Source organism: Salvelinus namaycush, chromosome 42, assembly GCF_016432855.1.
Source record: "Salvelinus namaycush isolate Seneca chromosome 42, SaNama_1.0, whole genome shotgun sequence".
Lineage (NCBI taxonomy): Eukaryota > Metazoa > Chordata > Actinopteri > Salmoniformes > Salmonidae > Salvelinus > Salvelinus namaycush.
Window position 1 is genome coordinate 20138504 of NC_052348.1, and position 27403 is coordinate 20165906.

The window sequence follows — 27403 nt, forward strand, 5'->3', positions numbered from 1 at the left end:
CCCTAGAGACTAACCTAGTCTGGAGGAGTATCTACCCTAGAGACTAACCTAGTCTGGAGGAGTATCTACCCTAGAGACTAACCTAGTCTGGAGGAGTATCTACCCTAGAGACTAACCTAGTCTGGAGGAGTATCTACCCTAGAGACTAACCTAGTCTGGAGGAGTATCTACCCTAGAGACTAACCTAGTCTGGAGGAGTATCTACCCTAGAGACTAACCTAGTCTGGAGGAGTATCTACCCTAGAGACTAACCTAGTCTGGAGGAGTATCTACCCTAGAGACTAACCTAGTCTGGAGGAGTATCTACCCTAGAGACTAACCTAGTCTGGAGGAGTATCTACCCTAGAGACTAACCTAGTCTGGAGGAGTATCTACCCTAGAGACTAACCTAGTCTGGAGGAGTATCTACCCTAGAGACGAACCTAGTCTGGAGGAGTATCTACCCTAGAGACGAACCTAGTCTGGAGGAGTATCTACCCTAGAGACGAACCTAGTCTGGAAGAGTATCTACCTGGAGACGAACCTAGTCTGGAAGAGTATCTACCCTAGAGACTAACCTAGTCTGGAGGAGTATCTACCCTAGAGACTAACCTAGTCTGGAGGAGTATCTACCCTAGAGACTAACCTAGTCTGGAGGAGTATCTACCCTAGAGACTAACCTAGTCTGGAGGAGTATCTACCCTAGAGACTAACCTAGTCTGGAGGAGTATCTACCCTAGAGACGAACCTAGTCTGGAGGAGTATCTACCCTAGAGACGAACCTAGTCTGGAGGAGTATCTACCCTAGAGACGAACCTAGTCTGGAGGAGTATCTACCCTAGAGACGAACCTAGTCTGGAGGAGTATCTACCCTAGAGACGAACCTAGTCTGGAAGAGTATCTACCTGGAGACGAACCTAGTCTGGAAGAGTATCTACCCTAGAGACTAACCTAGTCTGGAGGAGTATCTACCCTAGAGACTAACCTAGTCTGGAGGAGTATCTACCCTAGAGACTAACCTAGTCTGGAGGAGTATCTACCCTAGAGACTAACCTAGTCTGGAAGAGTATCTACCTAGAGACTAACCTAGTCTGGAGGAGTATCTACCCTAGAGACTAACCTAGTCTGGAGGAGTATCTACCCTAGAGACTAACCTAGTCTGGAGGAGTATCTACCTAGAGACTAACCTAGTCTGGAGGAGTATCTACCTAGAGACTAACCTAGTTACCTAGAGTACCTAACCTAGTCTGGAGGAGTATCTACCTAGAGACTAACCTAGTCTGGAGGAGAGTCTACCTAGAGACTAACCTAGTCTGGAGGAGTATCTACCTAGAGACTAACCTAGTCTGGAGGAGTATCTACCTAGAGACTAAAGACTAGAGACAGTGGATTTCTCTTTTTCTCTTTCCCTCTCATTGTTCCCTCCTTTTGTCTTCGCGTCTATACTAGAGGAATCTCTCACCAGAGACATGTTATGGTCTCCTAGACTCTCTCTGTCTAACTTCCATGTGAAGTTGACAGCCAAAGGATTGTTCCGGAATCTCCAACTCCTCTCGGGATGCAAGAAGACCACTGTGGTGTTCCATGCAGGTCTGAGACACACACACACACACACACACACACACACACACACACACACACACACACACACACACACACACACACACCTCATCACTCCATCCATCGTACCCCTCCTCCGTTGTCTTATCTCCCCCGTTCCCTATTTCTTCCCCCGTGCCGCGGCAGCCATTGTTGCCTTGCAGTCCTTCTTTACCAGGGGGTTCTCTCACTATTGTGTATAGCCGCCATGTATACAAAAGAGATGCCACTCTCTCTGAGTCTGTGTGTGTATTTGTGCGTGTGTTTTCTACACTAGTGGCTCCACCATAGCGTGGTGGTGAATAGCCGGCAAGGCAGAGGGCTCCTTCTAACCGTGAAGCCCAGAGGGGCTTGACTCCCATGGTACCCAGACACACAGCCTCATGGTACCCAGACACGCAGCCTCATAGTACCCAGACACGCAGCCTCATAGTACCCAGACACACAGCCTCATGGTACCCAGACACACAGCCTCATGGTACCCAGACACACAGCCTCATGGTACCCAGACACACAGCCTCATGGTACCCAGACACACAGCCTCATGGTACCCAGACACACAGCCTCATGGTACCCAGACACACAGCCTCATGGTACCCAGACACACAGCCTCATGGTACCCAGACACACAGCCTCATGGTACCCAGACACACAGCCTCATGGTACCCAGACACACAGCCTCATGGTACCCAGACACACAGCCTCATGGTACCCAGACACACAGCCTCATGGTACCCAGACACACAGCCTCATGGTACCCAGACACACAGCCTCATGGTACCCAGACACACAGCCTCATGGTACCCAGACACACAGCCTCATGGTGCCCAGACACACAGCCTCATGGTGCCCAGACACACAGCCTCATGGTGCCCAGACACACAGCCTCATCTGGCTCCTAGTAGCCTGACCATCTTTCTGTTATTAAACCACTATGTTAAGGCTGTCTGGAACAGGCCTTTTCTTTGTGTTCTGTGTCATTGTATCTATTGAAAAGCAGTACTATGAGCTGGCATGCTGGTTTTGTGTCAATCACGAGCTTGACTCCTCCCTCTGTTTCAAATGGTTATACATCTATTTACTGAGTTGTTTTTTTTCTTGCTATTTAGTCTTTGGCATTTTGTCTGTTGAAACCTGTACTTTAGCCTGGCCTGCTGTTGTTGTATTCAAACTAGACTGCACATATCTGGCTGCGTACTATCTCTGTTATTAATTGGTTTTATCTACACCGGCTAGAACAGTAATATTTGCCAAGCAGTGAAACGGAGTGTAATAGTAAAACCGTAATATGACGTTGTTTTGTATCCAAGCTCAGGCTGCACGTGTCTGCCTGAGGGCGGCCTCCATCTTAGTGGTTTAGAGACCCACTTCTCTGCTGTGAGAGAAATGTAGGTTACAGCAGGCTTTAGTCACTGCCTGCTCTGCGGCAAGGATGCCCATTCGTGCAAGAGCTAACCTCAATGTTTTTTCAACGTTCGCCTGATGAGGGAATTATCTGGTGAAATGAGGACAGAATATTCCAAAGGAGGGAGGGAGAAATGGTCCCTTTCTGAAATCTGTCTGGTGGACTGGAGAGTTTAGTGGTATTTTGGGAGCGATAAGATTATACATTCTCTAAAGGAATGTATATATTCTCTAATGAATTCAGCCAGCCATGCCTTCTGGTTCTCATATTTATGTGGCATATTTTGTGATGAACAGATATCAAATCTATTTTATTTTTATACCAGGCAGCCTGTTTTTAGGTATGTAGGCTAATTTAAAACAGGTCAGTAAAAATGTCTGTACAGGCATACTGCTGGGTGGACCCAATCAGTGAAGCACTATAAGGACCCCAGTTCAGTGTTGCTAGGCACACGTGCTAATGACACCCCATGTTCTCTCACTCACTCCACACACCGACCACAGGAGGTTGGTGGCACCTTAATTGGGGAGGACGGGCTTGTGGTAATGACTGGTGCCGAATAGGTGGAATGGCATCAAACACGTGGTTTGATACCATTCCATTGGCTCCGTTCCAGCCATTATAATGAGCCGTTCTCCCCTCAGCAGCCTCCACTGACATCGATATTTCTTCATGTGTTGCCATGGATACAGCCGGGCTGGGAGTTCAGTCACCTCGTTAGGCGAGCGACACGGTCTACGAGGCCCCAGTTATTGCAGTTAATGAACTTTGACTGGACTGCAGGTGGGCCAGGGGTCCTTCTAGATTTTCTAGGAGTCTGTAGCCGTGTCACCGGGGATGTGTTCACTTGCATCTGCATCTCAACTGACACCCTGTTCCCAATCAAATCAAATGTATTTATATAGCCCTTCTTACATCAGCTGATATATCAAAGTGCTGTACAGAAACCCAGCCTAAAACCCCAAACAGCAAGCAATGCAGGTGTAGAAGCACGGTGGCTAGGAAAAACTCCCTAGAAAGGCCCAAACCTAGGAAGAAAACTAGAGAGGAACCAGGCTATGAGGGGTGGCCAGTCCTCTTCTGGCTGTGCCAGGTGGAGATTATAACAGAAGATGGCCAAGATGTTCAAATGTTCATAAATGACCAGCATGGTCAAATAATATTAATCACAGTAGTTGTCGAGGGTGCAACAAGTCAGCACCTCAGGAGTAAATGTCAGTTGGCTTTTCATAGCCGATCATTGAGAGTATCTCTACCGCTCCTGCTGTCTCTAGAGAGCTGAAAACAGCAGGTCTGGGACAGGTAGCACGTCCGGTGAACAGGTCAGGGTTCTATAGCCGCAGGCAGAACAGTTGAAACTGGAGCAGCAGCACGGCCAGGTGGACTGGGGACAGCAAGGAGTCATCATGCCAGGTAGTCCTGAGGCATGGTCCTAGGGCTCAGGTCCTCCAAAAGAGAGAAAGAAAGAAAGAAGAGAGCATACTTAAATTCACACAGGACACCGGATAAGACAGGAGAAATACTCCAGATATAACAGACTGACCCTAGCCTCCCGACACATAAACTACTGCAGCATAGATACTGGAGGCTGAGACAGGAGGGGTCAGGAGACACTATGGCCCCATCCGATGATACCCCCGGACAGGGCCAAACAGGCAGGATATAACCCCACCCACTTTGCCAAAGCACAGCCCCCACACCACTAGAGGGATATCTTCAACCACCAACTTACCATCCTGAGACAAGGCCGAGTATAGGCCTTGGTCAATATAGGGCCCTGGTCAGAAACAGTACACTATATGGGGTACAGGGTGGTATATGAGAAGTTCTCAGCCTTATTGGGGGCTTGGTTTATTTACAATGTGTCTTACACTTCAGTTCTAATCATACTTATATTCCATAGTCACCTCAAGGTTGTCAAAGAGATAACGTCTAATACTGAGATAACAGCCGTTTAAGATGTTCTGTGAAGCCCATTATAGGCCAGGCTAGCACATAGACTCTCGCCCTCCTGCCTATGGCCCAGCAGGCTTTTACATGGGTGCATCCAATGCTGCTAACGCCACATCTTTTAAATACTGTACATCAAAATCCTCATTTGACAAATCTGCTGCAGATGCAGTTTGCGGATTAATGCCGTCAGATTCACACTTTTCATTTTTCCAGATTTAATGTTTCATCTGAGCACGGCAGGGGGCATCTTTAATCCCACCCAGATTAAGACTACGGGCTACCTTTTTTGTGTGTGTGTGTGTGTGTGTGTGCGCGCACAAGTGATGGGCACTGTTTACTGCCACTGGCTGGCACATCAAAGCCTTTTTGAAACGTATTCCCAACCGAAATGAAACCATGTTGGTGTTTGAATGTACTGTAGTTTGCCAGAACGTAGAGTGAGAGTTGGACAGAGAGCCAATCCCTCATCAACTGTACAGTATTAATTACACTCTCCTGACTGCTGCTCCAATGGGCTGGCAAATTAAAATACAACCCACTTCATAGGATGGATTAAGATTGGATTACTGTGTGTGTGTGTGTGTGTGTGTGTGTGTGTGTGTGTGTGTGTGTGTGTGTGTGTGTGTGTGTGTGTGTGTGTGTGTGTGTGTGTGTGTGTGTGTGTGTGTTGGGGGCAGTAGCTTTTCCACCCAGATCAGCCTTTCACAGCGCTGAGGGGTGTGTGTGTGTTGGGGTGGGGGTCATAATTTTGGCAATAGCTTTTGCACACCCCTCAGCGCTGTGAAAGGCTGATCTGGGTGGAAAAGCTACTGCCCCCAACACACACACACACACACACACACACACACACACACACACACACACACACACACACACACACACACACACACACACACACACACACACACACAGTAATCCATCCTATGAAGTGGGTTGTATTGTTGCCACCCAGCCCATTGGAGCAGCAGTCAGGAGAGTGTAATTAATACTGTACAGTTGATGAGGGATTGGCTCTCTGTCCAACTCTCACTCTACGTTCTGGCAAACTACAGTACATTCAAACACCAACATGGTTTCAGTTCAGTTGGGAATACGTTTCAAAAGGGTTTGATCTACTCAGATGACAGATCTAACACACACACACACACACACACACACACACACACACACACACACACACACACACACACACACACACACACACACACACACACACACACACACGCCATCCTCAACTAAAAGACACCCTCTCCGCTCGTCCTCTTCCTCCTCTCATCCAGCCTCTCATCTCTCCTCGATATCCCTTTTAGTAGCACCTCTTAAAGTCTCCTCCTGACACTGATCCAAGATCAGTTTAGTGTTTCTCCCCATGATAGTTACGGTCATGACTTGTGGAGGAAAAGCTGATCCTAGATCTGTGCCCAAGCCCAACTTCCATCCAGAGATGTTTTTTTCTAACTTGTAAAATATGTTCCAAATGGCACCACCTTTCCTATATAGCGCACTGGTTAAAAGTAGTGCACTAAATAGGGAGTAGGGTGCCATTTGGGATGCACATAATATCCCACTGCATGCTAAGTGGCTAACTGACTGACATCTCTCTCACAGACTGGGCCCTGAACCTCTATGAGCCTGCATGGCAGATCCCAGGTACACACTCTGCAAAATGTCCGCTTGACTCTTTTTCCCTCCAGAAAGGAGAACGGAGAAAAAATAAGCAAGATACATTTTGTAAAAGGTGACGATATGTTGCTGAATATGATGAAAATAGCCATATCTGAAGCTCCTCCCAGTAAACAGAAATACTACTGGCAAACATGTTATATAATAGTGGTGTATATATTGGTCCAGTGACATCAGCCTCTTAGGCAGATCAGATAAACCTCCATGGCCTGTTTTGATTCTCTTCAGAAGTTTCCGCCCTCATTGAAGTAAACCGAGATGATTGTCATAAATTACAGTTTATGCTTCTGAATGAAGACTATTCATGTGGGTGGTGTGTGTGTCAGCCTGCCTGCCTCCTGGGAGGATGTTTTGGTTTCCCCTCCCTGGTGTGTTAAAAGAGATTTGCGATTAGCAGTCACCCACAGGATGCCCCTGTGGGTGTGGTGTTGTCTTTTGGGTGCTGTGGTAGGCTGTGAAAACAGGATGAAAGTAGGCACCACTCCCCCTGTTAGCTCCAGCCATGCATGGGGACATCCAGACTGGCAGTGGTGCGACATGCTCCAGGAAGCGTTGAAACTCTGTGTGTGTTACGGAAAGTCTCTAGTGTGTCTGTGTGGGGAAGTCAACCACAATGCCATTAGAAGAGGCAGACACACTGACAGAGCGCAAATTACCCACTAACACACACACACACACACACACACACAAGTTTCATATTCAAGCATGTCCCACCACTGTCTGTCCGGGTGTCCCTATGCACACACACACTGATGCATTGAATTAAGAAACAGAAAATAGCATGACAAGAAAATATATATAAATATATATATATAACCCAAAATGGCAGATTAGTGTCAAACTGTTAATAAATGATATGGCTGTTGACTAATAGGACAATGCAATGTAATTGGAGATTGGATTAGTAAATTGTTTGATATGAGTGTGTCTGTTGAGCCCATGCTGGTTATTCTAGAGCTAGACAGATGGAGTTTGAGCTCCATGCTGGTTATTATAGAGCTAGACAGATGGAGTTTGAGCTCCATGCTGGTTATTGTAGAGCTAGACAGATGGAGTTTGAGCTCCATGCTGGTTATTATAGAGCTAGACAGATGGAGTTTGTGCTCCATGCTGGTTATTGTAGAGCTAGACAGATGGAGTTTGAGCTCCATTCTGGTTATTGTAGAGCTAGACAGATGGAGTTTGAGCTCCATGCTGGTTATTGTAGAGCTAGACAGATGGAGTTTGTGCTCCATTCTGGTTATTGTAGAGCTAGACAGATGGAGTTTGAGCTCCATGCTGGTTATTGTAGAGCTAGACAGATGGAGTTTGAGCTCCATGCTGGTTATTGTAGAGCTAGACAGATGGAGTTTGAGCTCCATGCTGGTTATTCTAGAGCTAGACAGATGGAGTTTGAGCTCCATTCTGGTTATTGTAGAGCTAGACAGATGGAGTTTGAGCTCCATGCTGGTTATTGTAGAGCTAGACAGATGGAGTTTGTGCTCCATTCTGGTTATTGTAGAGCTAGACAGATGGAGTTTGAGCTCCATGCTGGTTATTGTAGAGCTAGACAGATGGAGTTTGAGCTCCATGCTGGTTATTGTAGAGCTAGACAGATGGAGTTTGAGCTCCATGCTGGTTATTGTAGAGCTAGAGAGATGGAGTTTGAGCTCCATTCTGGTTAATGTAGAGCTAGACAGATGGAGTTTGTGCTCCATGCTGGTTATTGTAGAGCTAGACAGATGGAGTTTGAGCTCCATTCTGGTTATTGTAGAGCTAGACAGATGGAGTTTGAGCTCCATGCTGGTTATTGTAGAGCTAGACAGATGGTGTATGCGTAGGCTGATACAGTAGATCAAAACCTCATACAGTACAGTGTGTGTGTGCATGTTTTTGTTCCAGCCCTGTCTAAACTGAGATCTAAGATTTAAAGACCATGATTAGTTGATTATTAGAATCCGATGTGTTAGTGGTGAGCTGAAAACCCTGCTGACACTGTGTCCCTCTAGCACCAGGACTGTCCCTCAAGGTGACACATGAAGCCTGTTTCTATGACTGTGAGGGGTTATTGACAGCGTGGTGGCCATAAGGGGGCAGTATTACAGTGTTTAACCCTCTTAGGGAGAAGGTCATAGCTCAGCTGGTGTGGTGATGGGACTCACATAGTGTTATAGCACTCTGCCTCTCATTGAGTTGACTGTGTCAGGTGGACATCTTTATATGCAAACACTATTAAAGAGAGCTTTACTAACACAATTTATATTTGATTGCTTTCGGGAAAGATGGAGATGGTTGGTATGGCATTATTGATACAATTATTAATGATGATCAACGTGAAGTATCAATATCAGGGTTAACTCTATTGACAGTCTGCTGTAGGGTCAAGAGCTGTGGCCAGTTTGCCCTCTTAATAAAACATGGCATGCAGCTTCAGTCAGGCATGAAATCTCCATGGTCCACTTTGCTCTGAAACAGCAAAATATATAAGAGAGGGATGGAGGGAGAGAAGAAGAGACAGCAAAATGAGGGAGGGAGAGAGGGATGAAAGAAAGGGAGGGGGAGAGAGATGGACGGAGAAAGGGAGGGGGAGAGAGATGGACGGAGAAAGGGAGGGGGAGAGAGATGGACGGAGAAAGGGAGGGGGGGAAATGGACGGAGAAAGGGAGGGAGTGGATGGTTCTGTCTCCTAACTGCACTGTGGCTTGATGCTAATGCACTCGTAATGGATCCTTGGAATCTACCTCGGGGCCAATCATTACAGAGCTATCCCAGCATGCACTGCTGCACTGTTTCTTAGCTCCACTGGGGTTTCAGTCGGTGTCTGCTCAGAGACCTTTAGGCGTATCCTCCTGCATGCTAGTGTGTCTGTGTTGTGTTTCTAGGTTTTATGTGTGTGAGGGGGTTGTGGAGAGTGGAATGCGAGAGACCATGCTAAACATCGTGGCCAGCACACTCAACCGACCTTGCTCTCTTTCAGTGGACAAGAACAAGGCGCGGGGGACGCCGTTGGCGAGGACCCTCTCCCAGACGAGCACCACTACTCAGGTAGGAGGACACAGCCAACCCCAGCCGTCCCAACCAGTCCTGGTCCCAGTCCCTGCCGTCCTTCTCCCAGTCCAGGGACCAGTGGTCTCGGCATCCCGCCCGGCCCGGGCTCTAGTGGAGGCTAAGCCGGCCACAGTGGCCCACTACCGTGCCCAGTGTGAGAAGAAGAACCAGAGCCTTCAGCATTTCCGACGGCTCCTGGAGCAGGGCAACCGCAGGATAGAGGCCTTGGCTACCGTGGTGCAGCACCTCTTCACCGAGGTAACACTGGAATATGTCTGGGTTTTACTGCACCTTGGTGTGCTGTTCTGTCACTTTACCCTTACCTACATGTACAAATTACCTCGACTAACCTGTACCTGCGCACATTTATTTGGTACCGGTACCCCCTGTATACAGCCTCGTAATTATTATTATTTGTTTTTGTTTTGTTTATTTAGTAAATATTTTCTTTACTCTATTTTCTTAACTGCGTTGTTGGTTAAGGGCTTGTAAGTAAGCCTCTCACGGTAAAGTCTACTACACCTGTTGTATTCGGCGTATGTGACATAACATTTGATTTGCTTTGTTTGTTGTAATTAGGTGCTTGGTGAGCTAAAGGAATGTCCTCGTCTGTTTTTAGTAACTATGGTCTCGTTATAGAGGTCAGGGAACCATATCTGTCCTCTGTGTGTGTTTGAGTAGTGCCATGGATATTATTCATGTAGCAATATAGATATAGTGGGTGTTGGTTGGTTGACTTGCAGAGCTTCTGTTTACATGACGGAGGAGGAGGAGGCAGGAAGGACAGTAATCTCACCACACCCACTCACCATTTAGGGTCCCTTGCTGTCATCAAATACATAGCGCCTTTCCATCCAGAACTATGTATGACTATTGATGAGTGGGTGTCAACGGTATGCTGTGGTTGGCTGCATGCCAGAAGTATCTGTTGTCTCTGCTGTTTGTTGTCCACTGCTAAAACAAGCAGTTCAGACAGTGTGTGTGTGTGTGTGTGTGTGTGTGTGTGCGTGTGTGTGCGTGTGTGTGTGTGTGTGTGTGTGTGTGTGTGTGTGACTGCCTCCAGTCAAAAGTAGCCTCTCAATCATAACACTGGTAACACTGCTATCCCCTATCAATATCCTACAAAATCCCATCCATATCTTATATAGTGTGGCTTTGTAAGACGAGGATCCTGTTGAACCAAACTGAGTTCCTGGTTCATGTCTTTGAGGGTGTGTTCTATCAGTGTTTTAAGCCAGCGAATGGTCCAGCCAGGCGAGTGGGTGTGGCTTGTGTGGATAATACCGCCTGTCACTCACAGAATCCCAGACTTGGATAGGCTACTGTGTAAATATTTGCAGAGATCTTTACCCTCCTTTGTCTGTTTGAAAACGCTCATTGTGATCAAGTGACATCTCTTGACAGCACATGTTAAACATTGTAGGAGATTTTTTATTATACGCTTTGTGTATTTAGGATTGAGAGGAATCATCCCCAAATTAAAACATTCATTATAGACCAGAATCTACTAACACAGAGAGAGAATGAGGTTTCACTACTCTGTAAATCCTTTCATGACAGGCATTTCCACATCTATCTTTGTCATACTTTTAATTATTCTGGTACGGCAGGAACATGTTTGGAATAGCAGTGATGATCTGCTCCAGGCGCCGAAATCCCTGGGCGTTTATAAAGTATACTGGCTCACCTTGCTTTAACAGTTTTATGAGGGCAAAGTGAACTTTTGGAATTCTTCATATGTATGACAACTGGCTAGGGAATGTGCAGCTCACAACCTCTTTCCCCAGATTCTCCCTCTCTCTCTTTCATTCTCTCTCCGTCTCTCTTTCATTCTCTCTCCCTATGTCTCTTTCATTCATTCTCTCTCCCTATGTCTCTCTCTCCCTCTTTCATTCTTTCTCTCTCATTCTCTCTACCATGTCCTAAAGCTGATTTAGTCCTTAGTTTCTCCTCACAAATGGGACTTGCTGTCATGTTGTAAGTGTATCTGATATGTTACCCCACATCTGGTACCAATGAAGAACCGTAACAGCACGGTTATGTGTTTAAAGGAGGGGGGTAGGGAGGGAATAAGGGAGGGAAAGATGGATAGATGGAGGGAGGGGTGGTCTACATCCAGTCTTGTGATGTTGACCACGCCTACCGTCTGCTGACCCTACCTGACCAGAGGTGTTACACACACTGAGCTTCACACTAACACACACCGTCTCTCTGTCTGTCTGAGTGGTGTGATAGACTGTATTCTCTCCCATCACTATCACACCACTCGGACAGAGAGATAGTGATGGGAGAGAACCAAGTCTCTTTCTCTGTCCGAGTGGTGTGATAGTGATGGGAGAGAATACAGTCTATCACACCACTCAGACAGAGAGAGAGACTGTGTTCTCTCCCATCACTATCTCTATGTCTGAGTGGTGTGATAGTCTGTGTTCTCTCCCATCACTATCTCTATGTCTGAGTGGTGTGATAGTCTGTGTTCTCTCCCATCACTATCTCCTATAAACCTGGTTTCATCTCCTAGACAAAAGAACAACCATGTGGTTTCACTCCTCCACAACATTCACTCCTCCACTACATTCACTCCTCCACTACATTCACTCCTCCACTACATTCACTCCTCCACTACATTCACTCCTCCACTACATTCACTCCTCCACAACATTCACTCCTCCACAACATTCACTCCTCCACAACATTCACTCCTCCACAACATTCACTCCTCCACAACATTCACTCCTCCACAACATTCACTCCTCCACTACATTCACTCCTCCACTACATTCACTCCTCCACTACATTCACTCCTCCACAACATTCACTCCTCCACTACATTCACTCCTCCACAGGTGTTGTTGTGTAACAGACTGTGAACTGAGCGGACATTTAGATAGTAGAAAATCTTCTCCAATATGCTGTTCTGAATCAGACAACGTTGGTGTCTTTATCAAATTAATTATTCGTTGTGTCAAGTACTGTATCAAGTCAAGGGATTCCTGCTTCAGCCCGGTTGGTTTCCTTTTCCACTTTCTAACCGAACACCCCTCTGTGGAGAAGACAGACAGACAGCTCTGGAATGCTTTTCTGGCTTTCTATTGATTAGAGAGATGGATTGAAGGGGAGATGGGGGAGGGAGAGAAATGGAGGAGGGACTGGGGGACTAATGCACCAGCTGCAGTTTCAAGCCTCCCTGCAGGCGGGGAGAGAAGGCAGGGACAAGGGTAAAGGGGTGGGGCTGTTGGGTTCCACCACATCACCTGTGAGCATCAATAACCCCGCCCCCTAGCCTCGGGCCCTACCGTAATCCTCCTGATAGAGGGAGAAGAGAGGTTCCTATCTGAGGAACAGCAATGAGCTCTCTGAATGTAGTAGAGGTTGTCAAGCCAACTAAACACGAGAGCAAACTTAAAACTCTCTAACAAAGTAGTAATACTAATGAGTGATTAGTACAATTATATTTAAAATGTCCCCCTAGATTAACCCAGGTCGCATTCATGAGGGCACACAGTAGTGAAACGTTTGGGGGAAAAACCTAAAGCGTTGTTATAGTCCCTACCTGTTTCAGTATGTTTTCTCCCATTTGGTGCCTAATTAACACACCCATGATCCGGTGCCATCAGTTATTTTAGATTAGACTACGTGGATATCTCCTGGTGTACATACAGTGTTGACTTGTAGTGTAATAGTGTGGAGGAGGGATGAATCCTCTTCTTTCTCCTGCTCGGCTGTAAACGAGTGGAGAATAGCCCTCCTGTCTCATCCCTCCGTCCGAGTACATTTCCCTGGTAGGGAACATTTCCTGGGTAGCGTCTGGCTAGCTAGGAGGCTATTTAGAGAGTCTTGGCAGTGAAATATCTCTTCACTGATAGCATTATAAGCTTTCTATTGACTCTACAGTGCCAGACTCTCTATTTGTGTGAGTCTTATCTAAGGGAGAATGCCAGTGATATCTTGGCCCGCCGAGAGCACTTGAAAGCGCCACGTAGAAGATTCTACAGCGCAAACCAAGCCAGAAATGGAATGGATTAGCCAGCTTTGACGTGAAGGACACGAGTCAAAGATGGCATAAAAAAACAGTTTATTAGGCCTAATAGGACTCCGCTATCTTTTTTAATTTATCTGTTATTTTACCAGGTAAGTTGACTGAGAACACGTTCTCATTTACAGCAACGACCTGGGGAATAGTTACAGGGGAGAGGAGGGGGATGAATGAGCCAATTGTAAACTGGGGATTATTAGGTGACCGTGACCGCTATACCACACCAGTTTGAGCATCTCCACTGTAACTATGCAGCAGGCTAGCTAATAGGCAATGGCCAAGCTCGCTTTGATTCCCTATAGGTCATGTCTTTGAAAAGTAGAACCTAGTGAGTGTTGTTAGTGCTGCTAATGTTTATGAATGGATTAGCCCCACAGACACATGTACTGTACAACCACTGGCTCTTTTAAAGGAACCAGAGAACCAGAGAGGCTTGACCACGCAGCACCCGAGGCCCAGAGCAGAGGGCCTTAGCCCAGCCTGACCTCACTCTCATCTAGCCCTCCACCTCCCCCAGACCCCCTGCTCCAGGCCCTGTCTCTAGGGGAAATACACGTGTGCTGGAGCTTGGCCAAGGGCGGCTGGGTTGGAGGTGGGGAGGTACTGCTAGGCAGGGCTTGATGTGCTGAGTACTCCTTGGAGAGGGAGTTTATTTGATGTAGACAGACCAGCTCCCTGAGCGAGCGAGAGAGTGGAGTGGTGGAGGTGGTTGGTGTTGGAGAGGGGGAGGAGAGGAGGAGGTTCCGACCAGGCACATTGTAGTGGAGCTCCTAGCTATAGCACTTGGCCCTTCGGCAGCCCAGGGGGAATAACATGGGCTCCTCTAGCAGCAACGCCTGCCTGAAGTCTCCTCCACATACCACAAAGAAAGGCAAGGTGTGTTTGTTTTCTCTCTCTCTTTCTCGCTCCGTTTGCTTTATTTTTTTCGTTGTTTTTTTGTTTTGCGCATCTGTTGGCGGGCTGTTTGGCCTCTCTCTATCACTCTCTATCTCTCTCCTCTCTCTCTCTCTCTCTCTCTCTCTATCTCTCTCTCCTATCTATCTCTCTCTCTCTCTCCTATCTATCACTCTATCTCTATCTCTCTATCGGTTCACTTACAGCTGACAGATTGGATTCCTGACTATAAAGTATGTCATCATGCCATGTGTCAAATAGAGACGGTTATGAAGTGATCGTTGTGTCTCTGTTTTAAAGAGTGTGGACATTTATTACAGCACCGTCTCTTTGACCATTCAGATAATCGTGTGTGTGTGTGTGTGAGCTCTGGGTTGGATTAGTACAGGGTGTAGCCTTCCATCTTTTCAGGATGTTGAGACCATGTTGATATGTAGGAGAGTGTGAGTCCGTAAGAATGAACAGGTTCATGAGAGAATTTGTGTACGTGACGTCTGAGAGGAAGCGTGTTGTGTGTTTTAGACTCAAACTATCTACTTATTAATGCGTAGGCCTGTGTCAGATGAGTTTTCATAGCACGTGTTCCCTGTTTCTAAGATGCCCTATGTCACTTCTAAGTCACCCTGAAAGTCGTCTCTCCACAGTATGATAACGGAGTGATATGGATACAGTGTCAGAAGGAAAACAGTGTCTGTTGAGACGGCTGCTGAAAACGCTAGCCTGGTTCCCAAATCCGTTTGTGCTGTCTCGCCAACTCCTACGGCACCATAGAAGATGGCAAGACGGCACTAACAGATCTGGGACCAGGCTAGGAAAATGCTGCTCTCAGAACTGTACTGACTCAGTCTCTGTAGCCTACCCAGCAGGCTAATGTAGGTTATTGTAGGTTGTTGTTAGAAGTTACAGCATTCCTCGACACGCCTATAGGAATGTGTTGTACTGTTATTAGGTCACCATACTGAAGCCTTTAATTGTTCCAAGTCTAAGAAGCTATTGGTGCCAAGGAATGATGTTGTGGAAAGATGACTGTCAGTCGAGTCATAATGTCTGACGTAAAACGATTGTCTGGTTCCACTTGAAACGAAAGTCTCACATAGTTTAGGAATAGTTTTTCCATTGACTTAATAACTAATCGTATCTCTCTCTCTCTCTCTCTCTCTCTCTCTCTCTCTCTCTCTCTCTCTCTCTCTCTCTCTCTCTCTCTCTCTCTCTCTCTCTCTCTCTCTCTCTCTCTCTGACAGCGTGAAGAGTCATTGAAGCTGAAGAAAGGACTGTCCCTGGAGCTCTCTAACCTGCGCGATGAACTCAGTAAGAAAAAACCACCTCAAGCATGTCTTCACTTCACCCCGCTGCTCGTCCACCCCTCTACCTCTTACATACGCACGTTTATCAACGCGTCTGTTGCTCAAGTGGATCTGTAAATCTGTAAATAAGAAAATGATCAACGAAAACATTTAATCTGCCAATTGTGTCTCGTTATGAGTGAAGCCAACAATTTTTTTTTTTTCTTCACAACACTCAATGTGAATGAACCTTCCCTCTGTTTCACTCTCATTCCCCTAACCTGTTGGCTTATCATTAAGGCCTTATCAGGTCGTCAACTGCCATCCAAAGCACTGTGTGCTTCTCTGCCTCTGTGTAGACATTGTTATTAGCCCCCACCCCCTAGGCATGCTGTATTTGGGAAGCGTGAATGCAAGCCTCGGCATGTTTTGCAAAACTGTGTGTGCCTGTGTGTACATCTGTTTGCGTGCAAGTACGTGTGAAATGCATTGAACTGATGTTATTGGTAGCCCGTGCAGCGGTCATAAAGCCTTAATAATTACAGATACAGGCAGACAGTCTCCTTTGTCCACGGTCTTCCTCCAAGCATGACTTAACGTCTTCCCGCCAAGCATTCACCACCAGTAGTTAGTGGTAGACTCTCTGCAGCATCATCTTTGTTTACCCGTATGGAGACATGCTACATCACTGTCGTGACAGGACAATAGTCTTAACATAATGGGTTTGAGTGCTGTGGAACTGCTTGTCAGGGAAGGGGGTTGTTCTCTTTAGGAGGAAGTGTTCAGACTAATTCTGGAGAAATGTCTGGTGGTTGTAGAGCAGGGATCAGCAACTAGGTTACACCGCGGGATGATTTCTTTCTTGAGGAGATGGTCAGGGGGCCAGAACACAATTACAAATACTTTGTAGACTGCAAATTGACGGCATGAAGCCCAAACAGATATAATATTTGACTAAAACACAATCATTTCAAACCTTGCTTACATTTGGATACAATCACATACATATATTATGCGTGGGGTAGACTTATGAACAAAATAAAAATCACTTGGAGCTGATTTGCTGGTGTTTTTAGTCACTCTTTAATTTGTTACATGGGGGACCAAATAAAATCATCTGCGCGCCAGTTGGGGAACCCTGTTGTAGTACAATCTGACATTTTGACAACATTTCGATCCATGTTTCCCCAGAATTTGGATGTTTTTAGAATGTTCAAATAATTCCAATTGTAAAAACGTGCATCCTTCCTCCCTTCAAGATGATCCCTGATCTGACACGACTGGATAGGTCAGTAATATGTGATAGAATCCATGCTCACAGCTATCCATTTTTCTTAGTGGTGATAATTTCAAACAAGGCGGGAAGGCGTTTGTGAACATGTTGAAACACTCAATGTTCTGGATGCGTTTCATACATTACAAGGCATTCCATTCTGTTCTGTTCCGCCAATGATGTCAGAGTGGCGTTCCAGAGGAGTGGGCTTGTTCAGTTCTGTTCCTTTGACTTGGCCCAGACCCCAGATGTTGTAATGTGTTACGAAATGGAGAGGAAACGTACGCCGTTTCACTTTACCCACGTGCCCCATGACCGTCTGACGTCCTGCCAGACCTCGTCAAACCTCGCCAACTGTGCAAGATGCCTTAGAGGCATCTGGTTGGAACGCCTGTACAATGTGGTTCTGATGAACAATACCAACGGTAGTGGTTCTGATGAACAATACCAACGGTAGTGGTTCTGATGAACAATACCAACGGTAGTGGTTCTGATGAACAGTACCAACGGTAGTGGTTCTGATGAACAGTACCAACGGTAGTGGTTCTGATGAACAGTACCAACGGTAGTGGTTCTGATGAACAGTACCAACGGTAGTGGTTCTGATGAACAGTACCAACGGTAGTGGTTCTGATGAACAGTACCAACGGTAGTGGTTCTGATGAACAATACCAACGGTAGTGGTTCTGATGAACAGTACCAACGGTAGTGTTCTGATGAACAGTACCAAACGGTAGTGGTTCTGATGAACAGTACCAACGGTAGTGGTTCTGATGAACAATACCAACGGTAGTGGTTCTGATGAACAGTACCAACGGTAGTGGTTCTGATGAACAGTACCAACGGTAGTGGTTCTGATGAACAGTACCAACCCAACGGTAGTGGTTCTGATGAACAGTACCAACGGTAGTGGTTCTGATGAACAGTACCAACGGTAGTGGTTCTGATGAACAATACCAACGGTAGTGGTTCTGATGAACAATACCAACGGTAGTGGTTCTGATGAACAGTACCAACGGTAGTGGTTCTGATGAACAGTACCAACGGTAGTGGTTCTGATGAACAATACCAACGGTAGTGGTTCTGATGAACAATACCAACGGTAGTGGTTCTGATGAACAATACCAACGGTAGTGGTTCTGATGAACAATACCAACGGTAGTGGTTCTGATGAACAATACCAACGGTAGTGGTTCTGATGAACAATACCAACGGTAGTGGTTCTGATGAACAATACCAACGGTAGTGGTTCTGATGAACAATACCAACGGTAGTGGTTCTGATGAACAATACCAACGGTAGTGGTTCTGATGAACAATACCAACGGTAGTGGTTCTGATGAACAATACCAACGGTAGTGGTTCTGATGAACAATACCAACGGTAGTGGTTCTGATGAACAGTACCAACGGTAGTGGTTCTGATGAACAGTACCAACGGTAGTGGTTCTGATGAACAATACCAACGGTAGTGGTTCTGATGAACAATACCAACGGTAGTGGTTCTGATGAACAGTACCAACGGTAGTGGTTCTGATGAACAATACCAACGGTAGTGGTTCTGATGAACAATACCAACGGTAGTGGTTCTGATGAACAATACCAACGGTAGTGGTTCTGATGAACAGTACCAACGGTAGTGGTTCTGATGAACAAGTACCAACGGTAGTGGTTCTGATGAACAGTACCAACGGTAGTGGTTCTGATGAACAAGTACCAACGGTAGTGGTTCTGATGAACAATACCAACGGTAGTGGTTCTGATGAACAATACCAACGGTAGTGGTTCTGATGAACAATACCAACGGTAGTGGTTCTGATGAACAATACCAACGGTAGTGGTTCTGATGAACAGTACCAACGGTAGTGGTTCTGATGAACAATACCAACGGTAGTGGTTCTGATGAACAGTACCAACGGTAGTGGTTCTGATGAACAATACCAACGGTAGTGGTTCTGATGAACAGTACCAATGGCCGTCTGCTGTCAGGGATATAGAGAGCTAGAAAGCCCCCTTCTCTTTAAACAGACAGGCACACACACTCGCATGCATGATACACACACAACACTCCAACTACAATTCTGTCGTTTTATTCCTTCACACACTTCTCTCTCTCACACACGTTTTATACAAACATACTTTTACTACACAGTTCTAGTGAAAACCATTCGGTCTCAACACACACACTCGTGCAAGCCCGGACACACCCTTTAACTGCCGTACCAAGCCCTCTCCCCCTAAATGCAAACACGTGCATAGATGCACTTTTTTTCCCACCGAACCTCAGCAGAAAATGCATCGACTACCATCTGTTTGATGAGCGGGGGCTTTGGTGTGCTTGTTGAACCTTGACCCCTGTTTTTACACATGACTGTGGAATGAATGAATCTCACTCTCACCACCTCCTTCAAAACTCTGCCTGTTAACGTCAGACTTTGAGAAGTGCTAACAAGTCTCTTTGCTATGTCTACTGTATGTTTGACCAGCAGAACCTGTGTCAATACGTTTCTCTTCAAGCTAGTGAAAGAACATTGTCAGTCTGACTTCCAGGGATTTTATTTGTCTTTCCGACAGTTTTACAGTTAAGTTCTAGGCTCTTTATAATGAGTGGATAATGGTCACAGTTAAAATTTGCGGATTGAGTTAAAGGGATATTTCAGGTTTGGCATTGAAGCCCGTTATCTACTTCCCCGAAGTCTGATGAACTAATGGATACCATTTTGTATGTCTCTGCTGGTTAGCACTGGCTTGCGATACGACCTCCAACTTCCTTCATACTGGACACAGATACATAGAAATGGTATCCACAAGTTCATGTTCATCTGGGGAAGTAGATAAAGGGGATTCATTGCCAAAATCCCGAACTATCCCTTTAAATCTGACCCTAGATCAATTTTATCTTGAGCTGATAATGGCTACAGTAACAGGCTTGAGTAAATCCTGATCCTAGATCTGCCCTTAGATACACATTCTTTCCAGCTCCCGTCCTTGTTCCTTCTTGACCCATGATGTCGTGTTATGAAACAACTTGTGGGGGGGGGGGGGGGGGGCCATCGCTGATGTCATAATACGGGGGCCACATGCCAGTCACACCTGCCCCCAATACATACATACACACACACACACACACACACATTCCCTTTCTGTTAGTTACCTCATAATAAAGACAGGACCTGTCTGTTAACGGGCTTACAGCTGCCGGCCTTTATGACAACATCGCCGTGGCAACAGGCCTCAGAGTTAATCCCACGGGAGGATATGAGGAAATGTCAACTGTCCAGGCTGCTCTGTGCTGCGCTGTGGGAATCTGCTGTTATCATTACATATATGGGTCTATCATTACATATGTATTAAAATATAGTCCTATCATGTCGATTTAAGTCGGTTATAGCCTACTAGACCCACACTAATTCTACTCCTGGTTGGGCAAAACAATTACGTTCAATGGAGATCTGCTGTTGAAGGGGCTTTTTAGTTCAGGGCCTGGTTTAATGGGTCCTGTAATCCGGCCCTTAGTTTTCAGCGGACATGTAAAGTGTTGTGTGAAAGGGTGCATATGATTCTGATCAAGATAGAGGTTAGGGTTGGATTGCGCAATGTTGGAACAGTCATGCATTTTTCCAGTGTGTCGTCAGATGTTCACATCCAATTGGTGTTTATGCAACGCTGTTACAAAAACACCAATTGGCCGTTAGGAGATGTTATTCCAACACGGTCCCCGTCTTATTACAGTGAAGTCATTATTTATCATAGAGCCTCATTCTGGGTAATTGTGTTTTGAAAGTGAATTCTAAAATACAAAGTGACGATGACAGAGTCTCTTTCTCCATCTCTCCCTTTCCTTCTCCCCTCTTCCTCCCTCCCCCCCCCCCCCTCCCTCTCCAGTCTCCTCGTCCCAGTGCTGTGAGCGGCTGCAGAGGGAGAAGGAGGAGGTGCGGGTGTCTCTGGAGGAGGCAGTGCGGAGAGTCCAGAGGGATCACCAGGCTGAGCTGAGCGGCCTGGAGGAGAGGCTCAAGGCCTTCTACCAGGCAGAGTGGGACAAGGTGCACCAGGCCTATCAGGAGGAGGCGGACAAATGCCGCGCCCTCATGGAGCAACAGGTCAGTGGCGCGGCGGTGACTGGGCTTGTGTACCTGAACAAGTGTGTTAGCCCGCCGAGCTGAAGTCAGGGGGTTTTACCTCGGGGGGGGGGGGAGCCAACGCAAGTCTTGCTCACTGATCAAATCAAATTGTATTGGTCACATACACATTTTTAGCAGATGTTATTGCAGGTGTAGAGAAATGCTTGTGTTCCTAGCTCCAACAGTGCAGTAGTATCTAACAATTCAGAACAATACACACATCTAAAAGAATGGAATTAAGATATATATAAATATTAGGAAGAGCAATGTCAGAGTTGCATTGACTAAAATACAGTAGAATAGAATACAGTATATACATCTTAAATGAGTAAAGCAGTATTCAAATATTATTAAAGTGACTAGTGTTCCATGTCTATGTGTATAGGGCAGCAGCCTCTACGGTGCAGGGTTGAGTAGCCGGGTGGTAGCCGTCTAGTGATGGCTATTTAACAGTCTGATGGCCTTGACATAGATGATGAGTAACCTTGCCTTAAGACATAAAGACTCGCGTTGGCTCTCTGAGTTAATGCCTAGGCTTTAGCTCAGAGGGCTAACACAAGTCTTACAGCGTGGAGAAGTCCCGGTTTTGAACCCAGTAAGTCACACGTGTGTAACACAGGCAGTCCAAGCAGAACATGAACAAAGGCATAGAGCCAGCGTTGATCAACATCAGCCCACTATAAACACAATATTGAGTTTTTAGCTATTAGCGATTGATACGCCGCCTCTAAGGCTGCTGGGGGCCGAGGGGATAGGGTTGGTGTGATGTCATCGTTATGACTCGCATCCTGTGGTTCATGCCGCGTTCACGTGCCAGTTGGAACTCTGAAATGTTCAACTTGCTAACGGGTGTAACGTGTTTAACTACAACCTGTTAGCAAGTCGGAGTTTCCTAGTTCCGACTAGCATGTGAACACAGCATTAGTGCACTTCAGAAACACTCCATTGGCTGTTACCCGCACCACACACAGCGCCCAACTCGTAAACGCTTCCCGAGATTTACGACCGTTGCCATGGTTATTACTCCCTGATGTCATCAGCGGTAGAACGGGACGGCGTGGATGAATATGAATTGGCACGTAGTATTACTTCCTGAGTCCTCTATGTCCTACATCTAACTGGTAATTCAATCAGCGATAAATCATCCACATGAGCTTGTTCCAAATCAGATACTTTTTTGCACAAGTACTCCCACACACAAAACACACACCTCATACACACGCAGACTACTGCACATACACACACAGCCAACACTGCTGTCCCATGTATATAGAGACATAAAACACTTCCCGTTTCTTTTATGCTGCTTTCACACTGTGTATTTAAATACTGGATTCTCCACATAGTTCATTGTATTATTTCTCATTTGAACTGCCCTGTTAGGAGCTGGTGACACAAGCATTTCCCTGCACCCGCTATAACATCTGATAGACTGTGTACGCAACCAATAACCTTTTGATTTGAAATGTGTCATAATAATAGAGGGAATCTTAGTAGTATGAATTGGAAATATACAGAGGAAACCTTAGACTATTGAGATTCACCCCGTAACTGATGGCGTACTTGTATTACTGACTGGTGAGAGGAGCCCATGGGAATTAGAATGATCAATCAAATCCGTTTTCTTCTTCTCTCTGTCAGCTGGAGGAGATGAGGAGCAGACAGGAGACTCTGAGGAGAAACTCTGAGGCCAGCCACGCTCAGCAGATGGACACGCTCAGACTGACCTACGACACCGCCGTCCAAGGTGAGGACACACAACCACACACCTTCACAGAACTCATTGAAATTCATCCCGCTGTTCTTCTGTCCTAAAATGCATGTTTCAACCCACCCACCCATCCATCCACCCATCCACCCATCAATCCACCCACCATCAATCCATCCACCCACCCACCCACTCATCAATCCCTCCATCTATCCACCCATCAATCCACCCATCAATCCATCCATCTCAGGCATCCACACACTTGGTTGGTTTTCACATGAGAAATGACTAATCCAAAGTGTTTTAATGTGTGATTAAGTGACTGCTTTTCCTCCATTGACTCAGTGTGTTGTTTTGCAGAGCTCAGGAAAACCCTGGAACAGGACTTGGAGAACCTGGACAAAACACGAAAGGAAACGGAGGCCACTCTCACTGTGAGATCCATGTTCCCTCTGCCTCCCTGATCACAGCCTTACCAACACGTTTACCCAATAAAGATACTACTACTATCTTCTGTTTGTCTTATATACACTCAGTATCAGGGAGTAACACTGTTGTAGCGTTGACTTAACAGTCTCTCTCTCTCAACCACTTTCTCTCTCTCTCAACCACTTTCTCTCTCTCTCTCACACCCACAACAGGAGAAAATCCAGGACCTCACGTTGGAGAACGAGGCGCTGAGCGAGAAGCTGCGAGCGGAGGAGGAGAGGAGGAGGATTCTGGCAGAGAAGAACCAGGTGAAAGGAATATGATGGCACCCTATGTAGTGGCCTAATTATGCCCAGAGCCCCATGGACACAGGAAGGTGCTGAAGAATGCTATTGTTCTGGTACACTGTGTACCTCAGTCAACAATACTACTGCTGTGAGACAGATGTCCCAGTTTACTGCTTCTTTTTTGTTGTTTTTGGGCCTTTATGGTCTTTATACTGGTGGAATACTGCCCCCTGCTGGTTGCTAATGGACATGCAGCTCTGGTCAGCTCTGGGATTTATCCACAGTGACTCATGCATATTTAGTTTCATTTGGGAATCAAACCCACAACTCTGGTACTGCAATCATCCATCTTAAAGTGGGTTATTGAATGACTGTTGTTTGTCTGGAACAACAGTTTGTAGGGGATAGAAGAGGTTAGGAATAGGACTGGTTTGTGAATGAAAATCTCTCTCTCTCTCTCTCTCCCCCCCTATCTCCCTCTCTCCCTATAGAAGGACTCCCATGTGTTGTATCTGGGACAGGAGCTGGACAGTCTTAAGGTGGTTCTGGAGATCAAGACCAAGCAGCTTCACCAACAAGACAAGAAGCTCATGCAGATGGACAAGCTGGTGAGGACGCACGCACACACACGTCGATGACAACGCGCCTACACACACGCACATGCCCTGAGCTGTGTATGTTCGCTGTTGCTAGCTCTCTCTGTACATCACTGAAAGGGTGCGCCATCTTATGTCATCCCTTATAAGATGTGCACACACACACACACATTCCTGTGAAGGCGGAGTGTTTTGGTAACGGTTTGTTTTTGCCGTTCAAGCTCATGATAGATTGTCTTCAGTCTTGGGAGTCACCACATAAAGAGTCATTTCGCTGCAAAACAAAACTGCATAAATACACCACGAATATTGAGTCATGATTGGAAAGATTGTGTCTGCCTCACCGGAGGCTTCAGAGCACGCAACCTAGTAAAACAAAAACCTTTGTCTCAAAGTGCTGATCAGAATCCTGGGCCTAAACCGTCTAGGAGCGGTGGAGACCTGCACACTGTATAAAAAGAGGAGATCATCCACAGCTATTGGGACATTATGGTGCCCAGAAGTTTATTGTGCATAAATAGAAGCTGAAAACAAAACACAAACGTTTCTGCATCAAGCCATCATCAGTGTTAAGTGCACAGACACCAGGCTTCTATTACAGAGTCATTGCATATGTCACATGATCTAGTGAGCAAATCGCTGTATCGCGTTAGAGGAAACCAAGACAATTCTCCTGAGAATTAACGTGGCAGGTTAGGAGAATTAACGTGGCAGGTTAGGAGAATTAGCGTGGCAGGTTAGGAGAATTAGCGTGGCAGGTTAGGAGAATTAGCGTGGCAGGTTAGGAGAATTAGCGTGGCAGGTTAGGAGAATTAGCGTGGCAGGTTAGGAGAATTAGCGTGGCAGGTTAGGAGAATTAACGTGGTAGGTTAGGAGAATTAGGTTAAGGTTAGGAAAGGGGTTAGCTAAAATGCTAAAATTGTCCCTGACGCAACTCAAACATAGGCCTGCCCTGAGAACAGTCTTGGTTTCCATTAATGCGAAGCTGCAGAGCAAATCTATACATGCAAACAAGTACATAGTATCATGGCATGATTCAAGTACAGGAGCGGAGAGAAATATCTCATTTGAACTTTTACATTTGTGTTGTCTGTCTGGCGCCAGATGGAGAGCAACGTGAAGCTGGAGGAGCGTCTGAACAAAGTCCAGCAGGAGAACGAAGACTACAGGGCCCGCATGGACAAACACACCGCACTCTCCAAGTACGTACTGCAGAGAGGAGTGACTCATCTCTCTCCAGAATCCTCATCTTCACCATCTGTCCTTCCAGCAGGGTTTCTATCAAACATAATGTTGTTCTAAGAATGTGTGTGTTCCTCTGTGTCTGTTTCTCTGTGTTGGTGAAATAGAGGCTGTTCAGTGAACCACCTTCACTTTGTGTGTCTTCCCCTCTCTGACCTCTCTCTCTTCTGTGTGTTTCTTCCCCTCTCTGACCTCTCTCTCTCTTCTGTGTGTTTCTTCCCCTCTCTGACCTCTCTCTCCTCTCTGTGTGTCTTCCCCTCTCTGACCTCTCTCTGTGTCTCCTGTAGGCAGTTGTCCAGTGAGCAGGCCATGCTGCAGCAGACCCTGCAGAAGGAGTCCAAGGTCAACAAGCGTCTCTCCATGGAGAATGAGGAGCTGCTGTGGAAGCTGCACAATGGAGACCTGGCCAGCCCCCGCCGCCTCTCGCCCTCCTCGCCCTTCCACTCGCCCGGCAACTCGGCCTCCTTCCCCACCGCCGCAGCCCCACTCTCGCCCACCAGATAACCCAAACTGGACACCAAGGGGAGAGAGAGAAAGAGAGAGTGTGTGTGTGGGGGGAGAGAAAGTGTATGTGTGTGTTTGTGTGGATATCCCCTCCAACACACCCTAAAGACAACCCCCCCTCTACAGTCCCTTACCTCCTACCCCCCAGATCACCAACCCCAGCCTCTCAAGGAGACAAAGCTATTCCAAATACGGATGGACTACTTCATATGATGACGCTGCAGTTTTGGCTTCTGCCCACAATGACTTGTACAGATGTTTTCTTTGCTCCCAGAAAGAGAAGACAATGTTGCACAGATGCACTTACTTAAAGCGTAGGACAATTCTGCCTTTTTTTCTGCCTGATTTCTCTCACTTTTTTCCCCTCAGCAGAGAGAAAGAACAGGCAACTTAAACCTCAGGGTTTGTACATAGCTTCTCAGCTCGTTTTGATTCTCCTTTTATTTGTGCATCGTGTTCCCCGCTCCCCTAATAAAGTTTGTGCTAAAAACCTTGGATGTAGTTTTGAAAATGATATAGGCCAGAGACGGAAGTGGAAGTGAGACATCGCATTCCCTTTTTTCTGGTTCATATACAGTCAATGAAAAAAAATATCTGGTAAACGGCCTGAGTGGGGCATCTTCATTTTTCCGCCATCTTTGGTATAGAGCGTTTTTGAGGACTTTTAGGGTGACTTATTGAAGAGCAGAGCTTTATCCAACGAGCACTTGCTTTTGACCCCTTGTATAAACAGTCCATATCTGGGCGCGGATATTCAGAGTTAAAGTGAACTTTAATCCCAACCCTTCATCTCTCTACCTTAATAAAACTGTGGAATGTATTTACCCATCTGTGCTTTATCGCTCAGAATGTTCCCGATCCAAAACTCCAGAACTTTGTGTTGAGCCAATGTTATCTCAAACCTCTCCACTTTTCCAAGAATGCCTCAAACTGACCATCATTTTGTTTAATTTTAAAAGGTAAATAAACAAATCAAGGTCAAAGTTATCTTTATTATCCCTCTATAAATACATAATTAAATAGTGGATATGGTTAATAAGGTATTTGGATAACGTGATACATTGGAATAGATTGGTTACACACAAGTCTTTTACCTGTCAAAATGATTGACCGCTATGTCGAAGCAGTGTGTGTGTATGCACACGCTCAATCTTGTTGTTGTGCAGTAGTACCTAGAGAAAGGAATCCACCCTGGAGGGCACAGATCACCCATTTAACACCTACCTCAGTGGCCTCAAATCTCCTCTACTTTAACATGGAAATAATACACTCTCTCAGATCTCTTCACTGGTGAGGTTTTGGTGCTCTGTCTGTCTCTCGGTAATGTAATACTGGTTTGTTTGCACACACTATTCAGTCATTTCTAGTGTCTTATTTCTGCCTGCA

At 46.1% G+C, this 27403-nt stretch overlaps 1 protein-coding gene across 2 annotated transcripts in view; it reads left to right on the forward strand.

Annotated features, from left to right (window-relative positions):
* LOC120034700 (microtubule-associated tumor suppressor 1 homolog) overlaps positions 1-26837 on the forward strand; it is a 71948-nt gene extending 45111 nt beyond the window's left edge. For both annotated transcript variants that reach the window (XM_038981307.1, XM_038981306.1), the window contains exons 7-15: positions 9576-9904; positions 15818-15884; positions 21016-21230; positions 22893-22998; positions 23320-23393; positions 23601-23696; positions 24167-24283; positions 25376-25473; positions 25801-26837. In XM_038981307.1, coding sequence (XP_038837235.1) covers positions 9576-9904; positions 15818-15884; positions 21016-21230; positions 22893-22998; positions 23320-23393; positions 23601-23696; positions 24167-24283; positions 25376-25473; positions 25801-26017 — 1319 coding nt within the window. In that variant the 3' untranslated portion in view covers positions 26018-26837. The remainder of the gene's footprint in view (positions 1-9575; positions 9905-15817; positions 15885-21015; positions 21231-22892; positions 22999-23319; positions 23394-23600; positions 23697-24166; positions 24284-25375; positions 25474-25800) is intronic.
* The last annotated feature ends 566 nt before the right edge of the window (positions 26838-27403 follow it).